At 39.3% G+C, this 16,360-nt stretch overlaps 4 protein-coding genes across 4 annotated transcripts; 1 reads left to right on the forward strand and 3 right to left on the reverse strand.

Moving 5' to 3' along the window:
• Nucleotides 1–101: 101 nt before the first annotated feature.
• On the reverse strand, nt 102–5,227 carry Cbr-msh-5 (the record flags this gene model as incomplete). The annotated part of the gene is made up of 21 exons (XM_045235864.1): nt 102–393; nt 437–853; nt 899–1,012; nt 1,054–1,266; nt 1,314–1,577; nt 1,630–1,815; nt 1,872–2,113; nt 2,194–2,335; nt 2,377–2,979; nt 3,030–3,195; nt 3,243–3,315; nt 3,369–3,443; nt 3,486–3,596; nt 3,642–3,857; nt 4,069–4,141; nt 4,190–4,299; nt 4,344–4,462; nt 4,507–4,695; nt 4,748–4,828; nt 4,874–5,032; nt 5,074–5,227. 21 exons carry the CDS (start codon nt 5,225–5,227, stop codon nt 102–104), a joined length of 3,999 nt encoding a protein of 1,332 aa, XP_045091913.1.
• Nucleotides 5,228–6,069: 842 nt separating this feature from the next.
• Nucleotides 6,070–6,114, reverse strand: CBG26437 (the record flags this gene model as incomplete). Its single annotated transcript, XM_045235866.1, has 1 exon — nt 6,070–6,114. One exon carries the CDS (start codon nt 6,112–6,114, stop codon nt 6,070–6,072), a length of 45 nt encoding a protein of 14 aa, XP_045098027.1.
• A 33-nt stretch (nt 6,115–6,147) lies between these two features.
• On the forward strand, nt 6,148–7,694 carry Cbr-str-185 (the record flags this gene model as incomplete). Its single annotated transcript, XM_002634078.2, has 6 exons — nt 6,148–6,207; nt 6,253–6,554; nt 6,764–6,905; nt 6,958–7,095; nt 7,355–7,532; nt 7,582–7,694. 6 exons carry the CDS (start codon nt 6,148–6,150, stop codon nt 7,692–7,694), a joined length of 933 nt encoding a protein of 310 aa, XP_002634124.2.
• A 2,664-nt stretch (nt 7,695–10,358) lies between these two features.
• On the reverse strand, nt 10,359–12,546 carry Cbr-ell-1 (the record flags this gene model as incomplete). The annotated part of the gene is made up of 7 exons (XM_002634077.2): nt 10,359–10,457; nt 10,510–10,956; nt 11,006–11,834; nt 11,879–11,970; nt 12,019–12,090; nt 12,144–12,342; nt 12,392–12,546. 7 exons carry the CDS (start codon nt 12,544–12,546, stop codon nt 10,359–10,361), a joined length of 1,893 nt encoding a protein of 630 aa, XP_002634123.2.
• Nucleotides 12,547–16,360: the final 3,814 nt, after the last annotated feature.

The following is a 16,360-nucleotide window of genomic DNA, read 5'->3' on the forward strand; positions in this document are numbered from 1 at the left end:
TTAAAGAACAAATACAAAACTATCTAGAAAACAAGAATACAGATAACACATGATTAAATTATATAAGAGCTAACATGAAAACGAACTACTACAATACATTTTTACTTTCTGTTTTTCTTGCCAGTGTCGATTCTTGACGAACTCGGAGAATCAAGGAAGTCCATGAAATTATCATCTGCATCGTCTTGTGAATTCAAAAAATCGAAACTAGGGCCATGCAAATGGTCTTTCTTTCCGTAAATTGGGTCGGTATCGTTGATTTGGAACTCGAAGTCAATGATGTAATCTCCACGGGGCTGGGGCGTCTTTTGACTTTCTTCCCCAGTCAATCTTTCTAAAACCACACTGCTGGGTGACACTCGTGACTTTGAACTACTTTTTTGGGAAGGGTATCTGGAAAATTCTATTGGATTAGGATTGAAAACTTTCTATTTACCTCTGCTTTTCTGAGCTCTTTGCTACCGGAGTGTCGAAGACTGTCGACTGAGAATTTTTCGATTGCGCCTTCTCAACGCGGTTGTTATTCAATGATCCGAAGAACTGAGACATATCATGATCGGAAGTTTCAGAGGAACTAATTCCACCGAAGGTAGCCTGGCTGGCAAATATCGAGAACGGAGATCCACTCGGAGTGAAAGAGCTGCGATTCTTTGGAGTCTGTGGCGTTTCCAAAATATCGTCTTTTCTGAATTCCCGACGCGAAGATGTCCTTGGGGTCATCATATTATGACCGGATTTTGTTGCGTTTGGCGTTTTGAACATTGAATTATGTGCTTCTGGGGTGTTTCTTGAAGACTGAATCGGTGTATGGATGTCTCGATCTCTTGGAGTCCCTTGAGTCAATTTTTGAAGTCTAATAAAATTGTGATTGTTCAAAAAGGTGCTTCATATTTCAAACCTCCTATCATTTGTTGGAGTTTTGAACATGGAATCTTTCGTTGAACGTTCCTTAATTCTATCCAAAACGTATTTATCTGGATATGGCAGTTGAGGCATCAAGAAAGACCGCGAACTGAAAACTCGATTGAGTTGAAATGACGATGTAGTGAATACCTTAAACGTGATGTTTGATTTGGTTGATTTGGAGTTTCCGGAACATTAAAATCGTCATTGAGAAGAACCGTTTGATCTGTTGTTTTCGGTATTTTCGTTGATATTGGAAACTTAGATGTAGAAGAAGGTTGACATCCTTTCGTTCCACCTGGTTTTGCTGGAGTATTATACTTATCAGCCAATTGAGGATTGGCCATTACTGAACTATGAGAGCTGGAAAAAAAACTTTGACCCAGACAGATAATATGATTTTAATTTACCGCGTCGTGTGATCTTCTTCCTCTTCACTTGCCAGCCTTTGCATCTGTGGAACCATTGTCGTCGAAATAACATCTTCTCTCTCCTCGCCTTTTGAAGTGACACTGTCGTCGTCTATAGAGAAAGGATCCGGAGATCTGGGTGGTTCCTGAGTCACATTAGATTCATTCAATATAGGGGTTGCTATCCTCTTTCTCTTTGGTAGCAACGCATCCAACACGGAATCGACTGACTGAGCAGACTTGGTTGAGAGAACACTCTGACCTCTGAAAAATGTGTCGAAAATTGACTCCGAAATATTGCAAAAAGTTTTCTTACCTGGTTCTTTGGTAGTTTTCCGATTTCCTTTTCGAAACCGATGATAGATTATCTTGCAGTGATGCAACTTCGCTCGGTTCTGTATAACTCGCTTTCGCCTCTGATCTTGCTTTTGCCTCAATTTCCTCTCGTTGTTGTCTGATGACAAAACTTTCCACGGCGTCTATGAACCCATCCTCATTCCTTCTGTAACAGTATAGTGTAACACCAAAAAACCTTGAAGTTTTATTTGAAAAACTCACAGCACGATATCCATCTCTGCAACCAATTTCTCGTCATTATTTTTCGAAACTTCTGCTTTTATCTCTTTCAGAGAGACTCCTGATTTAAGGGCTTTGTAAATTCGGCAAGCTCTTCCAATGACTGGCATCGGAATGCCTTCTTCTATCGCAACAGCCATAGNGAATGAGCAATCAATCAATCCAGGAGCCAATTGGAATAGATACTTTATTTTGCCTTCTCCCTCGCGAAGAACTTTGAATGTCTGAAGATACGATTTTTTTAAATATTAGAATTGCGCGGGAAAGTGTTTTACAAATTTTTTAGAAGATGAAGTAGACCTACCAAGAATGAGGCGATGTTCTTATCAAGTGGGATGTGCTTGGGGAGTGCATGGAAATGAGAAGCCAAGAAGATGTGAGGGCAATGCTCTGGTCCTTTGTTCACCAATAAGTCATGCAAGATGCCAAAAGAGCTAATCCAACTTCTGTCATCGTTCCTTTTCCGAACTCATCAATGATAACCAACGAATTTCCTGTGGCTTTTCTCAAAGCGAAAGCAACTTGCTCCACATCCTTGGCAAATGTAGACATGCCATCAAGAACAGAGTCTACAGTAAACATCCTCGTTACAATTCGATCAACTATCCCAACTTTCGCATATCTCGCTGGCACAAAACTCCCAATATGAGTCAAAAATGCGAGGATCCCGATGGATTTCATGTAGACACTTTTTCCACACGCATTCGGTCCTGTGATAATGCTAGCTTTGATTCCATCTCGTCCACTGGTCACTTTATTTGGCACAAAATTCTTTTTCACAACCAAAACACTGATTGGATGGAACAACTCGAGAGCTTCAATGACAGGCTCATCCATCAGTGTTGGACAATTCCATCCATTTTCTGCAGCGACAAGACCCATAGAAATAAGAGCATCTATTCTAGCTGCAACTGAAAGCAGCTTGCTGATACTCCTTTTCTTCTTCAGAACACGGGTTTTCAAAGCTAGAATTATAGCAGTTTGACTGTCGATAAGCTTCATCAGAATATCGCCATACTCATCGTCCAATCGTTCAGTTGTTTCATTTCTGACACGAACCTCATCACTTTTAGCATAAACCAGTGACATGCTGAAACAATATTAGTAGAGGTATTGTGTTTCAAAGATCTTGAAACAAACTCGCTATAATTTTCCACTGGGAAGTTCGTGGGAAGTGAGAGGACAAATCCAACCAATGGAATGTAGACAATTGTGACATTACTGAAAGCATCGAGTCCCAATCGAGCACATTCCTGCTTCGCGACCGCAGTCAGGAACAATGGCATATTTTCATAAATGTCCCTCACTGCAAAAATCAAAACAACTTTCAAAAAGACCACACCCCTTTCATACATTTATCAAGTTCCTCGTCTATTGCTGGATTCACAGTGACTCTACCTTGAATTCTGGATTCGGCGAAGTTGATCTGATCGACATTGTATTAATATTAGCAAAAAAAACTAATTATGAAGAACTTACGATTGAACTAGCAATAATAGCGATTTCTGAAACTTCTGTGAGAAGAGAATTCTCGACGGGAAACTCTTTAGCAATCTGAAAAAAACTCTAAATTTCGGTACATTCGAATATGGTTACAGGTGTCTGCCGAAGTATGTGAACAACATCCACCAGTGCATTGACAGTCGAAACGAAACACTCCCAATGAAGAAGCTTCGCTGTTCCACTTTGAAATCTTTGGAAAACATTCTAAAAACGCCTTGTAAGATTAGTTACATTCTCTCTCCGACTAACATTCAATGCGGTGACTTTTCCGAGCATCGATGCAATCTTCGCAGTGATTTCAGCATTCCAATCCTGTTTGAAATAATGCACACATTTTTGTCTCGAAAGAAGAACTGCTCTGTCAGTTGTAGGATTTTTGAACCATTTCTTGAGGCATTTCTTGCCAACCGTTGATCGACATCTGTCGACCAGCGAAAATAAAGATCTATCTTTTCCGACATTTTTCTGAAAACAAAGAATTATATTATTATTCTTGTCTGAGAAAAAAAGGTTAGAGGGTATTTTTTGCAGTCTGAATACGGTAGCGATTTCGAAGCGGAGAGCCTAAATAGCGCATATTAAGTGGAGACGCAGACACTAATTCTCTGCGTCTCACACTTTTTTGTCTCAGACAAGCATAAGTAAAATGTGATTAAAACAAATAAAATTGTCTAACTTTGCTCTCGATTTCTTTAGGCAGAATATCCAGCGCTTGAATTGTGCTATAGTCGATATCAACAAGATTTTCTCTGAAAAAAAGTAACTTATTGAGAAAAATGAAACAATTCTAAACGCACAGTGTCATTGTCTTGATCGACTTGATCGGTGAGCTCACTGATAACGGCTGATTCTCTACTCCGAGACGTGTTTCGTCTAAGAAAAGAAGAAGAGCACCGAAAGATCTCATCTGAAATTTATGTTGTTTCAGACAAAGAATACTTCATTACAAACCATGTTAACTGCTTCGATATCAAAGCGCATCGCAACGATTATATGTTTATCCTCATCAGTCATTTTAGCGTCGTCAGATCCGACCATCATCTTCAGCCTTTGCAAAGCGTTGGGCATTTCTGCAATGCCCGGGATCTTCATGAAAAAATGAGAACTAGTTCACTGAAAAAGTTATTGGGAAGTTTGTGAAGTGTCGCTGGTGGCCCATCGAAATCGTCATCATCTTGATCTTCTTTCTCCTCCACATCGTCAGAAGAATACACAAGTGAGGCATCCCAAGTCGGAATCGTGTCGTATGTAGAAGTGTGTGAAGAGCTTTTACCATCAGATGGTAGTCTTTCGTGTTTTGCATCTAAAAAATGATTTCGTATTGTTAAATTAGTTTAAATATTTATTATACAAACATTTTGAGCTCAACAATTTGATGAAATCGAGATCTTGACTTCTATTTGCTATAATCATTGTAGGCTTCACTTCTTCGATCACTAAAAGTTAAATTTTAACTCTGAAAGAACAGTTTTTCAGCTCACATCTTCCCAAAAGAGCGAATTCGTGATCTTCGGACACATCGTTCATAATTCTGACTAATTGAGAGGATTGTTCGTAACATGCGGCTCCGAGCATGTTCCCGGAAAACGAAACACTTAAAACTGTCTCATCAACGAACTCCTTCGCGTTCATAGGCTTGTCTGAATTTTCGTTTGCTAGTTTTCTTGAAATATTAATTCACCTTGAAAGAATTCGTCATCGTTTAAGCCACCAGGAAAACGATCTTGCCGCGGGAGTGAGATTGCTGTTAAACTCGTTCCGCGATTTCTTCCTCTTCCTCGTCCTCGATTATTATTACCTCGTTTCGAATTATAGTATCGCCACCGAGTGGCCATGTTTTTTTGAATCTAAATGCAGGTCAAGTGGTAAAAAATGAAAAGAAAGGAAAACAATGTTCACGAATTTTTCGCCGGTGCAAGTTTGCGTATGGATTACGGTAGCACCGTTACGACATATTGCGTATCCGGGAGAAGACCTTCCTCTTCTCCTGATTTTTCGAAAACATTCTAACGTGTTGTTACGAATTAGTGGGTATTGATACACTTTTAGAAACACAATTTGTAAAACCATTAGGCACCGCCCAAGCGGTGACTTATAGTATGTTTCTCGAACAAAAAAAATCGGAGCTGTAGAAGAGAAAATCATGTGGGCGTGGCCAAAGGTTCCCATAACGAGAATCAACATAAATTTTTCGGTCCAATAATCATTGATGCAGTTTTTTAGATGGCTTGCTCATTCAGGGACGAAGAAAAGGCATAATTAGTCATCTTGCCCATCGCTATCACAGAGATCTCCTGTACGTTTTCAAATCACAAACTTCACTTCCTCAATTGTCGGATTCCCCATAAATATCGAAGATGTCACAGACAATACTAAGAATTGAGGTAATATCATCTATGGAATCCCAATACATCCGATGCTCTTTTCTCCAAAACTCTCCAATTACGTTGAATGTTTTCGTTTCTAAGCCACCCGTACTGGATCCCTTGAGCCCATTCATCTACCGGAGAACAATGTCTAGACAGGCTCCGCCCATCCCCCCGACGACCACCATCAAAGAAAAGTAGTATATAAAAGCTAGTAATAACAACAAAAAAGCGTTTCCGTTGTCATCATGCATCTCAGCGAGTTTTGGAATTTCTTTCTCAAGATTGTACAGTATCTTTCCGCTTTCATGTCAGTCTCGCTGAATTGCGTTCTCATTTTCCTCATCCTCGCTCATTCTCCAAAGAAACTTGGATTGTATAAGTATCTTATGATATACATTTCAAGTTTTGAAGCTCTTTACTCCATTTGGGATGTTACAACTGAACCGGTATTTTAGCACAAAGTTTTAAGAAGTGTCTGAAAATTACTTCAGATGGTTCATTCCTACAAAGCGGCGTTTGTCGTTTTCCGAAATTTCAAAAATTCGGACTTTGATCGCGAGCAGAGCTTCATCCTCATTGTCATCTACTGTGGATGTTTTGGATTTTCTCTAGCCATCTTTGGTGTTCACTTCATCTACCGCTACGGTGCAGTTGTGAAAGAATTCAGAGATCGATGGTTGGGAGGAAACAAAATCTACATTCTTTTTTTCATGCCAATCTTCTATGGGACCTGGTGGTCCATCCTTTGTTATCTCTATTTTCACTTCGACGCCTCTACCGATGATTATATGAGGTAAAAGGGGTCTCATGGGATTAGTTTTTTTTTTCGTACTGTAGTACACTTGATATGTTTTTGTTATTTTTTTGGTACCATGGGACAGTTTTGACAGTTTTGTTTAGACAATGAATGTACCAGGTGCCCAAAAAGTGTAAGGTTTTGAAACAAAGTACGCTGAAGTTCAAGAAAATTCTTCCATTCTGAGAATAAAGAAGCACTTTCAGACGAACAATCTTTGATGGATACGATACTGCAATTGAAGACACCTCCTATATAATTGTTCTTTTCCATCCAGTTGATTCCAATGGGAATACCTACCCGGATGTCGCTGTTTTTGCTTCAATTGCTTGCATGTGGTTCATGATTGTTAGTTTTGAGGAATACGGTATCTACTGTACTCCTATGTATTACGTTTCAGCTCAGTTCGGTCTTCTGTGTCTTCTTTTTCGGGCTAAAATGCTACTTCCGCATCACCGAAGCTCTCTCAAAAACTTGTACGGTATCTAGTGTCACAAAGAGTCTCCAGCAACAACTTTTCCAAGCTCTTGTGGTCCAGGTACTTCAAAAGTTACAATAAACTGTGTAACAAAAGGAACATTGTTAAGTTTGAGCTTAATTATCTCGACTCCTATAAGAGATATCAAAAACCTGCCAACTGATAAAATGCTTGTGATACTATGATGAACACTTTATTAGTTGATTATATCTTTATTCCATATACAGGAACCTAGATAAGTTGTCCCAAAGTTAACCGTTAGGGGACCCTTCTATTACAAGTTTACAGTAGATGTCTAAATATTATTGAATACTTTCAGACGGTAATTCCTCTCATCCTTATGTACATTCCAATTGCGATCCTCTTCACTTTCCCAATGATCGCAGTTGACATTGGATTCGCAAGCAGCTTCATAGCTATGACAATTGCTGTTTACCCAGCAATCGACCCACTTCCCAACATGTTTATTATCAAAAACTATCGAAAAGCTGTTTTTGGTAAAGATTTCCACTCAATAATTTCGAGTTTCCCGCTAATAATTTTCAGCCTTCTTCGCAGCCATCTTCCGCAATCCATGTTCTTCTCTTCGTCGTGCACAGTGCACCCAGGTGGAATTAGTCTCAAGAAGCGGAACAGATGTCAATATTGGAATTCTGTGATAAAATTCACTGTGATTCATTTCTTCTCATGTATAATTTTGAAATGTACATAATAAAGCTTCATCTGGAAATTGAAGAAGAAAAGTATGAAGTTCGTAAACTTCTAAATGGATCTTCTCAAAATTGATTCCGCACAACAAACCTTTATAACTGGAAATCAATGCCTGAAATCTTATGTGGGATAATTGAAAGTTCAGAACAGTGAATTTTCAAGAGCGAATTATGATGAAAACAGTTCTATTTTTAACACGATTTTCTACTCATCCCTTTTGAGTCACATTTTTGAGTGTCAGCTACCGTAAGCACTCTAATAGAGACTCTAATAGAGTGCTACCCAAACTTTCCACTTCGAATTTTATCAGTTGACCAGTATTTCATATCTTTCAAATGGAATGAGATATATTAGCTCAAAGTTGAAAGTTTCTGCCTCTCTATTACAATGATTACGGTAGTTGTAATCTCACTTCAGTTAATCGGAAGTTTGGAAATTTAACATTTTGTCATTTTAGGGATTCCAACTCAAATCATTAAAAACTCAGAAACTCAGGAACTCGAGAACTTTAAATTCTAATATTCGGGAAACCAGAATTTGAAAAATTAATAAATTATCAGAGACTGAGAAACTCAGAAACTATAGAATTTCAGTGATTCAAACTGGGAGATTCAGCAGTTTAAATACTATGTAAAAAACGAATCTTGAAAATTTAGATTTTAAAACTTAGAAACTTAGAAATTCAACGTTTAGAAAATAGGAACTTCAGATTACGAAATTGAGAAATCAAGAAAATACTAATTTCGAGAAACAAAAATAAGACGATTCTTAAATTTTGAAGTTTCATATATCGCAGAACTATAATCTCAGAAATTCAGATTTTCCGAAATTAACGAATCATTGTTTTTTCTTGTTTTCGAGCTTTCGAAATTTTGAGTCTTCATAATTTTTAAAATTCGGAAAATCAGAAATTAAAATCTCCAAAACTCAAGAATTCGGAGAACCGGAAAATCAGAAAAGCGGATATTCTGAAATTCAAAAACTCAAAAACTGTGGAATTTACGAACCAAAAATTCTGAATTTCTGAAATACCAATTGAAAAATCCGCAATTCGAAAACTCTAAAATCCTAATATTTAGAAGACAACGGGTACTGTGAGCGGCCAGGACTTTCAGCCCCGAATGAGTAACCCGACTGGAAGGAGTAACCCGACTGGTAATTCAGACTACAGTAACCCAACTGCTCATATTGTTCTTTTCCAGGATAATTTTTTGTTCGAAAATCTGCTATTTCCTTCTTTTTTGTTGGAAAAACCAATCAGAATATTTTTTATCAGAATATTTTTTGAAGGACTTCAACTTCGAAAAAAAAAAACAAATTCGTTTGCAAAAGAAATTATAGATCACTTCAGAAAGCAAATTGGTCAAACTTCCGCAATTCTCCTTTAATGTTATTTCTCTCTGAAATTATTTTAAAACTGGAAGTTCAGAAAAACAAATGTTTGAAATGCCAATTCTTTATTATTCTTTCACTCCAGAGATTCCAATTTCCGGTTATTGTCCCATCTCACACTACGTAGTGTGTTTTTAGTATCTCGTGTTTTCCGTTGCCCAATTGTTCGTTTCGTTTCATCAGCTGTTCCGTTCGACTGGGGGATGTGCTTAAAAACATGACTACACGATGCAATTAACATTTATTTGATATCACTTTAGAAAAAGATTATGATAATGACAGGACACAAAAGATACAAAAATGGATAACTACAAAAAACTATGCCACAAAAGTCAAAATTCCCGGCTCAATGGCAACAACCGCGATGAAAAAATGAAGGAAAGAAAAACGTGATGATGGAGGGGAGGAGAAAAAGCTAGACAAGAAGGCACAGTCCATTTAAAGGACTCTACTAGAAAAAGAGAGCAAAAAAAGATTACAAATGTAGGTGAGGGAAGAAGGAAAAAGAGAAGAATGTAATCATGAAAAAACAAGAAAGAAATCCGTGAGTTGTATCTTTTTATCACCGGCCTTCGACAAGTGTGGAGTTGGTGGGTTTTATTTGATTTTTTAGCTATCCAAAAAGTGGGTAAGGTTGATGGGTATATGAAGGGGATGGGGGTGCAAGGGGAAGGGATAGCCGAGGAAGGAGAAAATCACATTTGGACACAAAACGGGGATCTACCCTCATGGCATTAGCATACATATAATCACAATGAAAAAAAAATCTATCACGAGCACAACGAAGAATGAAGACTACATTGTAACTGGAGAACAAGATAAACTGCAAAAAAAGGGACAGTAAAACACAATAGTATAGGAAAAGGGGAAAAATTACAACGAAGTTTTGAGAAAACGCAAGAATTCGGTTTTGTGAGATGACGTCAAAAACGGCGACGCTCTTTTTTTGGACTATATTTTGGAACCACAGTATTTTTTTCTTTGAACCAGCAATTGAGAACGGAAAGAGGGAGCGAGAGAAGATGGAATTGGAGATTGTTACACGGGAGAAAATGGGAGCGTTTTTTTTTGTTGTGGAGCAGGAGAGAAAAAAGGCGGGAAAGCAATTTGAACCGTCATGTTTCATATGATAAAAATGGGAAAAAACAGCAAACACACGGGTGGTTTCATTTGGAACAAGCTTTGATAATAAAATGGGCACTAGAGGAATCTATTTTTTTTCAGGCAGTGGCGGTCTGCCTTCGGAGAGATTCCCAATTACCAATACGAGTTTTCAGAACGTTAAGTTTTGAGCGGAGATCTGTGTGACGCTGACGAGCCTGGAAATAATTGAAAAATTAAAAATGATCTACAAAATAATCAGAAACTCACTCTCATAAATTCGGGATCTTTTTCATAGAATGCATAACGTTGTTGTATCTCTCGTTCAACAATCTTCACTTCTTGAACGTTTTGCGGAGATGGAGACGCCTTCCGCACAGCCATCGCGTTCGCAAGCTTCATTTCCAGTTTACGGAACACAGACGACACCTCGGTCAACTTGCGGTGACATTCCATGTACATTGGATACTCCTTATGGAACATGTGGAAGTAAGACTCCGCGTCAGTAAGTGACTTGATGTCTCCAAAAGTCTTCTCCCAGTTACACGATGGCTGACTTGGTGATGACAACGATGAGGCAGGAGATGAGATTCTGCTGGATGCAGTCGATCCGCCTCCGTTAGCAGCCACCGAAGCAGCAGTATGATACTCGCGTGGCTGCTCGAACTTCGGTACTGGTTGCATCGAAATAGTCGCAGCAAGCTTCGCCGGGTTCAACTAAATAATATCAAAGTTTTGAAAAAATCCAATTTTGTAAAAAACTCACTTTCGGTTGTTCCGGAGCTCTCTGTGGTTGATCCACCGGAGGACTCGTTGACTCGTTCCGTTTCGTTCGTTTCGGTGTTGTTCCTTCTGTCTGAGAAGACGTCGTTTGTGGTGTGATCGATGGTGGAGGAGCCAAGTTGTGAGCACGACGTTTGTTAGCCGGCTCGGGAACCGGGTAATAATCGTCATCGTCGACGACCACCACAGGTTTTTGTTCTTTTGGTGGGCTTAGAGCCTTCTCCTCAACCTTCTCCTTGACTCGATCTTTCTCGGAAGAAGACTTCGAACTGGCAGTCATCCTCTCCATTCCCTTCTTACGCATTGGAGCGAAGTTGGATTCGGTTGGAGCCGCACGTGATCCAGATTGACAGAGACGTCTCACATGCGCCTTTTCATCCTGATTGAAAAACATCCATCGTTGATCGACTTCCGAGAGAAACGATGAACGAAGTGACAAGACAGTCATTTCCGGTCGTGTCTCTGATACTTCTTCCACACAACTCCGGATCTTCTCGGCTTCATCTTTTTCCTCTGGTAATCCATCAGATTTCAACTTCTTGTGAACATCCTCCCAGTTACTGTACTTTTGGGTGACGACAAGATGAATGATGCGTTTCTTGATTGATTTTTTCATCAACTCCGGTTTCATATCAATCTTTTTGCTATCGAATCCATTTGGGGTTCCTTTCGAGTTAGGGAAACTACTCGTTGAAGCTTTCGAAGAAATGAACGATGGACTGACACGTGATGAGCTGGATCCGTTTAGGTTTCGCGGAGTCGAAGAAGAAGAAGAATTCAGATATCGAGAAGAGGAAGGAACGCTTCCTTTTCTGTAAGAAAAGAAAAGTTATTTTTTTTTCGGGTAAAAACTCACTTCATATCTATCGTTCCTCGTTTCTTTTCTTTTTCAGCAGCTTCCGCAGCCCGTTTTTTCGTTTCTTCGAATGACTTGTCTGTTGCTTGAACCTATAACGCTCTTGATAGAGAAATTTGCTTCAATTTTAGATGTTTTACTTGATATTTCATTTTGTACGTTCCAACATTTTGAAAACACCCATTTGATTGTACAAGAGTATCTGTTTGGTCCTGCAAATGTCATAGAAAAAAGCTCTATTTTTTGAATTCAAATAAATACTTACCGGTAAAGATTGCTTTTGAAACGAAAAAGTATTATTGGTTTTTGAAGAAGCGGTTCCATCTCCGATTTCGACGCGGCCCTCCCTTTCAGTGACGTGTATCCGCAACTTCTTACCGCTCCGTTGTCCCTCTTCGAGAGCCGCGAACATCTCATCCGTCAATTTAACCATCACTACCGTAGTCCCTTCTGTGTTGTCGATTCTGAAAAATAAAATTTTGATAACAAAGTACAAAACCACTAAAATCTTACCGTTGTATATCCAGATTGACAGGCGTAGACGGTGACGTTGTCGTGGCGCCTCCGCCGTTATTCGTAACTGCTGCTCCGGTGAGCAGGTCACGAGGCGAATGACCATAACCGTTTGTGGAGGAGGAGAAGTTCATGCTGGCGGACGATTTGAGCATTTTTCAGCAAACCGTTCGAGGTGACGAAACACCAACAATACTATATGGACCCGTAATAAATGTGAGAAGAGTGGAGAAGCACGAAACGAGCGCGTGTGGCGTGGCCGTAGTCTCTCGAATCTCGATTTCAACAACCGATTCGATCAGACTTTGTCACACTCTTTCAGTCTGCAAAAAAGACCAAAATTAGAATTGATTATTGAGAAGATAAAAAGGGCTTATTGTAGAAAACGAGCATTATGGGAAACGTGTTAAAATGCGTGGACAGAAGGCAAAAAAGATCTCTATCCATGAAATGTCTCCTAGAGAGCTAAATTTAAAAATAGAAATCGAGGTTGATGTATATAAAACACGTCATATACGCCTTTATCATTTCGCGAATAATGTCAGTAGTCTTGGAAAAAGACAGACAGAAAAATAACTGTGTTAAACGAAAGAAGACGCAGAAGATTAGACATAAGGAGAGCAAATTCATACCAGCTGGCCAGTGGACGAAAGCTCTGGAAAAGAGGAAGAGGAAAAAACAACTCTTCAAAAAAAAAGGAGAAGAGTATGGAAGAAGAAGAAGAAGTCTCGAAATGAAAATAGAAAGTGGCTGCAAGACTAGTGCGTTTAGATAAGAAGGATAACATTTTCATTACTGGAGCGAATCGACATAATTAGAGGGAATTTAGGGGAACATATCGGATTTCAGTGGGCGTCGTCAACATGTCTTTTACCCTCTCTCTCATCCTCTATTCTATTGTTATTTGGATAATAAAACCATTCTTTATTAATATTATTTTTACAATCATCATGGAAAAATGAATCTGGCGCGCAACAGCAGCTGGATCAACACCCATAGAGCTACCGTGAATCGGCGGGGTACCAAATATGTGCACACAGACACACACACACACACACAAAATCGACAACCAGGCACTATTCACATTCTTCTTATTCTCCTAAACATTTTCACCGGCGGCGGCGGCGACGGCTGTGCGATGATGATGGTAGTGGGTCGGTGCAAGAGCGCGGAGTGCACCACCAGCAGAAAAAAATCCGAAAGTCGGAGGGCGAAGAGCATTCGAATCAGAGAGTCGCAGGATAAAAGAGTCAAACGCAGAGCCGGTTAGAAGGAAGCAGAGTCGCGAATCGGGAAGGAAAAAAAAAAAGAGAGAGAGAGAGAGAGAGAGAGAGAGAGAGAGAGAGAGAGAGAGAGAGAGAGAGAAGGTGCTCGGTGAAGTATGTTTGCCAAACTGTTTACCGTATTGCTTTTCTTCGTCGTCATTCTCTTTTTCTTATCATACACGAGACAAGAGAAATCAGTTGGTTAGTGTGGAGGAGCAAGGCCAAGGAACTGGTAACGATAAAATTAATCATTGTTTTAAATAGTAACATGCGGTGAAACTACGGAATCATGGCATTGAATTATCAACCTATATTCGATGGTCTCAAAATGTAGGCCAAAGATAAGAACAGAGGATCTCTCTGATATTGAACAACTTTCGCTGTATCGAGATACCTCCGATTCCGAGGAAGCAATCGTTTCTGAGGATTTTCTCGATTTTTTCCAAGGAAAAATCTCGAGGAAAAGTCCAAATTTGCTGAAAAAACTCTTCCGCCGCTTGCTGATGGTGAAGGACCGTAATTTTTCCAATAAGAGATTTATTCTCTTCTTCTTTAGTTCAGTGGTCGAAGGATTCCGTAAATGTCAAACCCATTTTCCCGGTATTTTTCAAATGAATTATTTTGTCCCAGAAGTTAGTCGTCGCTTAGAAACTAGTGATTCTAACCTTCAAAGTATTCTAGCCTCCCAGATTTATGATGGAAAACGTAATAGCCTGTGATTCCAACAGCCAGATAGCACCGGAAGTTGCCCGGAAAGGAACGAATCAGCTCATGGCCTCCTCCAATTATTGCGTCATTTTTGGTCAAGTTAGTCAAAAAAGCGAGGATTAGAGAGAATGAAGAAAGTGATCGAGACGCAGGAGACGTCTCCAAACAGGAACCCATCGCTCTGTCCGACGAATCGTTTCTGATAACATCGAAGGTTGGCTGGTTCGGTTTTACCCGCATGATACGTGCCTGCGAGGGCAGATGACTTAGTTACCCCACATCGCTAAGATACTGTGGAAGACGAAGAAACGCAGAAAGACAAAGTGTCATTAAACAGGCGCCAAACGGCACTGGGTCGTCGAGACGCAGGCGTTTTAAATAACAAAAAGAAGCAATCACGAAAGAAATTGGTAGGTTTTCAAAAAACTATACAATGCGAGAACAGAAAAACTAGAATTTGAATTTTCCTCATAAAGAAAACTGCGCAATAGGGCGCAGATGCACCCCGCTTGTGTTTGGAAAACGCGGGGGAGATGTGCTGAAGTGGGAGAAGAGGGAGGAAGAGAAACAACGTCATCTAACTGGTTATGTCTCTTTTCGTCGTTTTCGACTTCTTCTTCTGTTGCGAAGACAAAAAAGGGAGAGGTGTAATGTTACTGCACTTCAAAAAATTCTTCTGCTCTCTTTGTTTTTTTTTTGTTGTCAAGAACATATTTAGCAACACAACTAAAATCAACGAATCAGGAATATTTCCAAAATATCTGGGTATCAGACACAATGTGTTTTGACTCAAGTAGATGAGAAATTTGGTAAAAGTCCATGAATATTCTAATTAGATTCTCAAAAGAGTGGGAAATTGTCTTTAGTGGCTCTCTTCGAGTGTCGAGAGATTACGAAATTAAGCATAAGTTGAAAAAAAGGAAAGAGTATATGAGGAAAAAAGGAAACATGAGGGTGGGGATGGATGCTCGTCCTCTGAGTGAGGCACTAGTAAAGTGATTATCGTGATAAATATGTCCCAAAAGACTTTCCCCAAGAGAGATGATGTCACTATTTTTTTGATGAGCTGGATTTTCATTTTTTAGGGAAAGATGCTGAGTAAAAGTTAAAAAAAAATATTCTGGTACAAAGAATAAGGGCAGGGAAGAGAAACTCCGGTGGCCGTGGCCGAAACTCCCAAAACGAAAACTACCGTAACCTAAAAATTTTTCTATTTTCCGAATTTATTTTCTGAAAAAAAACAACTGAAAAATTGACGAAAATCAGTAAAAAAACGAAAAAATCAATACGGAAAATAGAATTATTCATAGGTTACTGTAGTTTTCGTTGTGTGACCTTCGCTCACCGGAGATTCTATTTTTTGTTAGAAATAAAGAAAAATGTTGATCCAAAAACTATCTAGATAGCCATACAGTAATCGATGGTTGACTATGAAGAGGGTTACAGTATGTTTCTGCAGAAACAGATCAAGCCCATCGTAAAGTCTGACGTCTTTTCTCTCTTTTCGTGGCTATTGAAAGTGAATAAGAAATCAATTGATTGAATGACATAACGTTGTTATCTGATAGCGTGTTTACAGCTGACAATCACATTTAATAGATAGGAGGATGATGTTGCCGATTCATGGAAAAAAAAACAAAACAAAAGAGCAAAAAACATGAATACTGTAGGCAAAACGAGAGAAATCGTGATTCTAACCAAAAAGAGCAAATTCGTGCTTTTTGGAAATGCTTTAAAACACTCAAAGCCATCAGATGTCAATCAAAAAAAAAAGCCAAAGAGAAAAAAGGCATGAAAGGTTTCCGGAGAGAGACTTCATGGAAAAATGTAGAGAATGACCTCTGTCTCGAAACACGGTCATTATCCCGTCGATTGATGATCAAATATAAAATGAATGCGGAAAAAATAAGAAGATACATGGGACTTGGTCAGTGCTGCGAGACAAGCGTCTCAACCCGTTTCGCCCCTCAACTATCGTCGTCTTCTGCAGAAATGC

Source organism: Caenorhabditis briggsae (genome assembly GCF_000004555.2).
Source record: "Caenorhabditis briggsae complete genome, chrIV, whole genome shotgun sequence".
NCBI lineage: Eukaryota > Metazoa > Nematoda > Chromadorea > Rhabditida > Rhabditidae > Caenorhabditis > Caenorhabditis briggsae.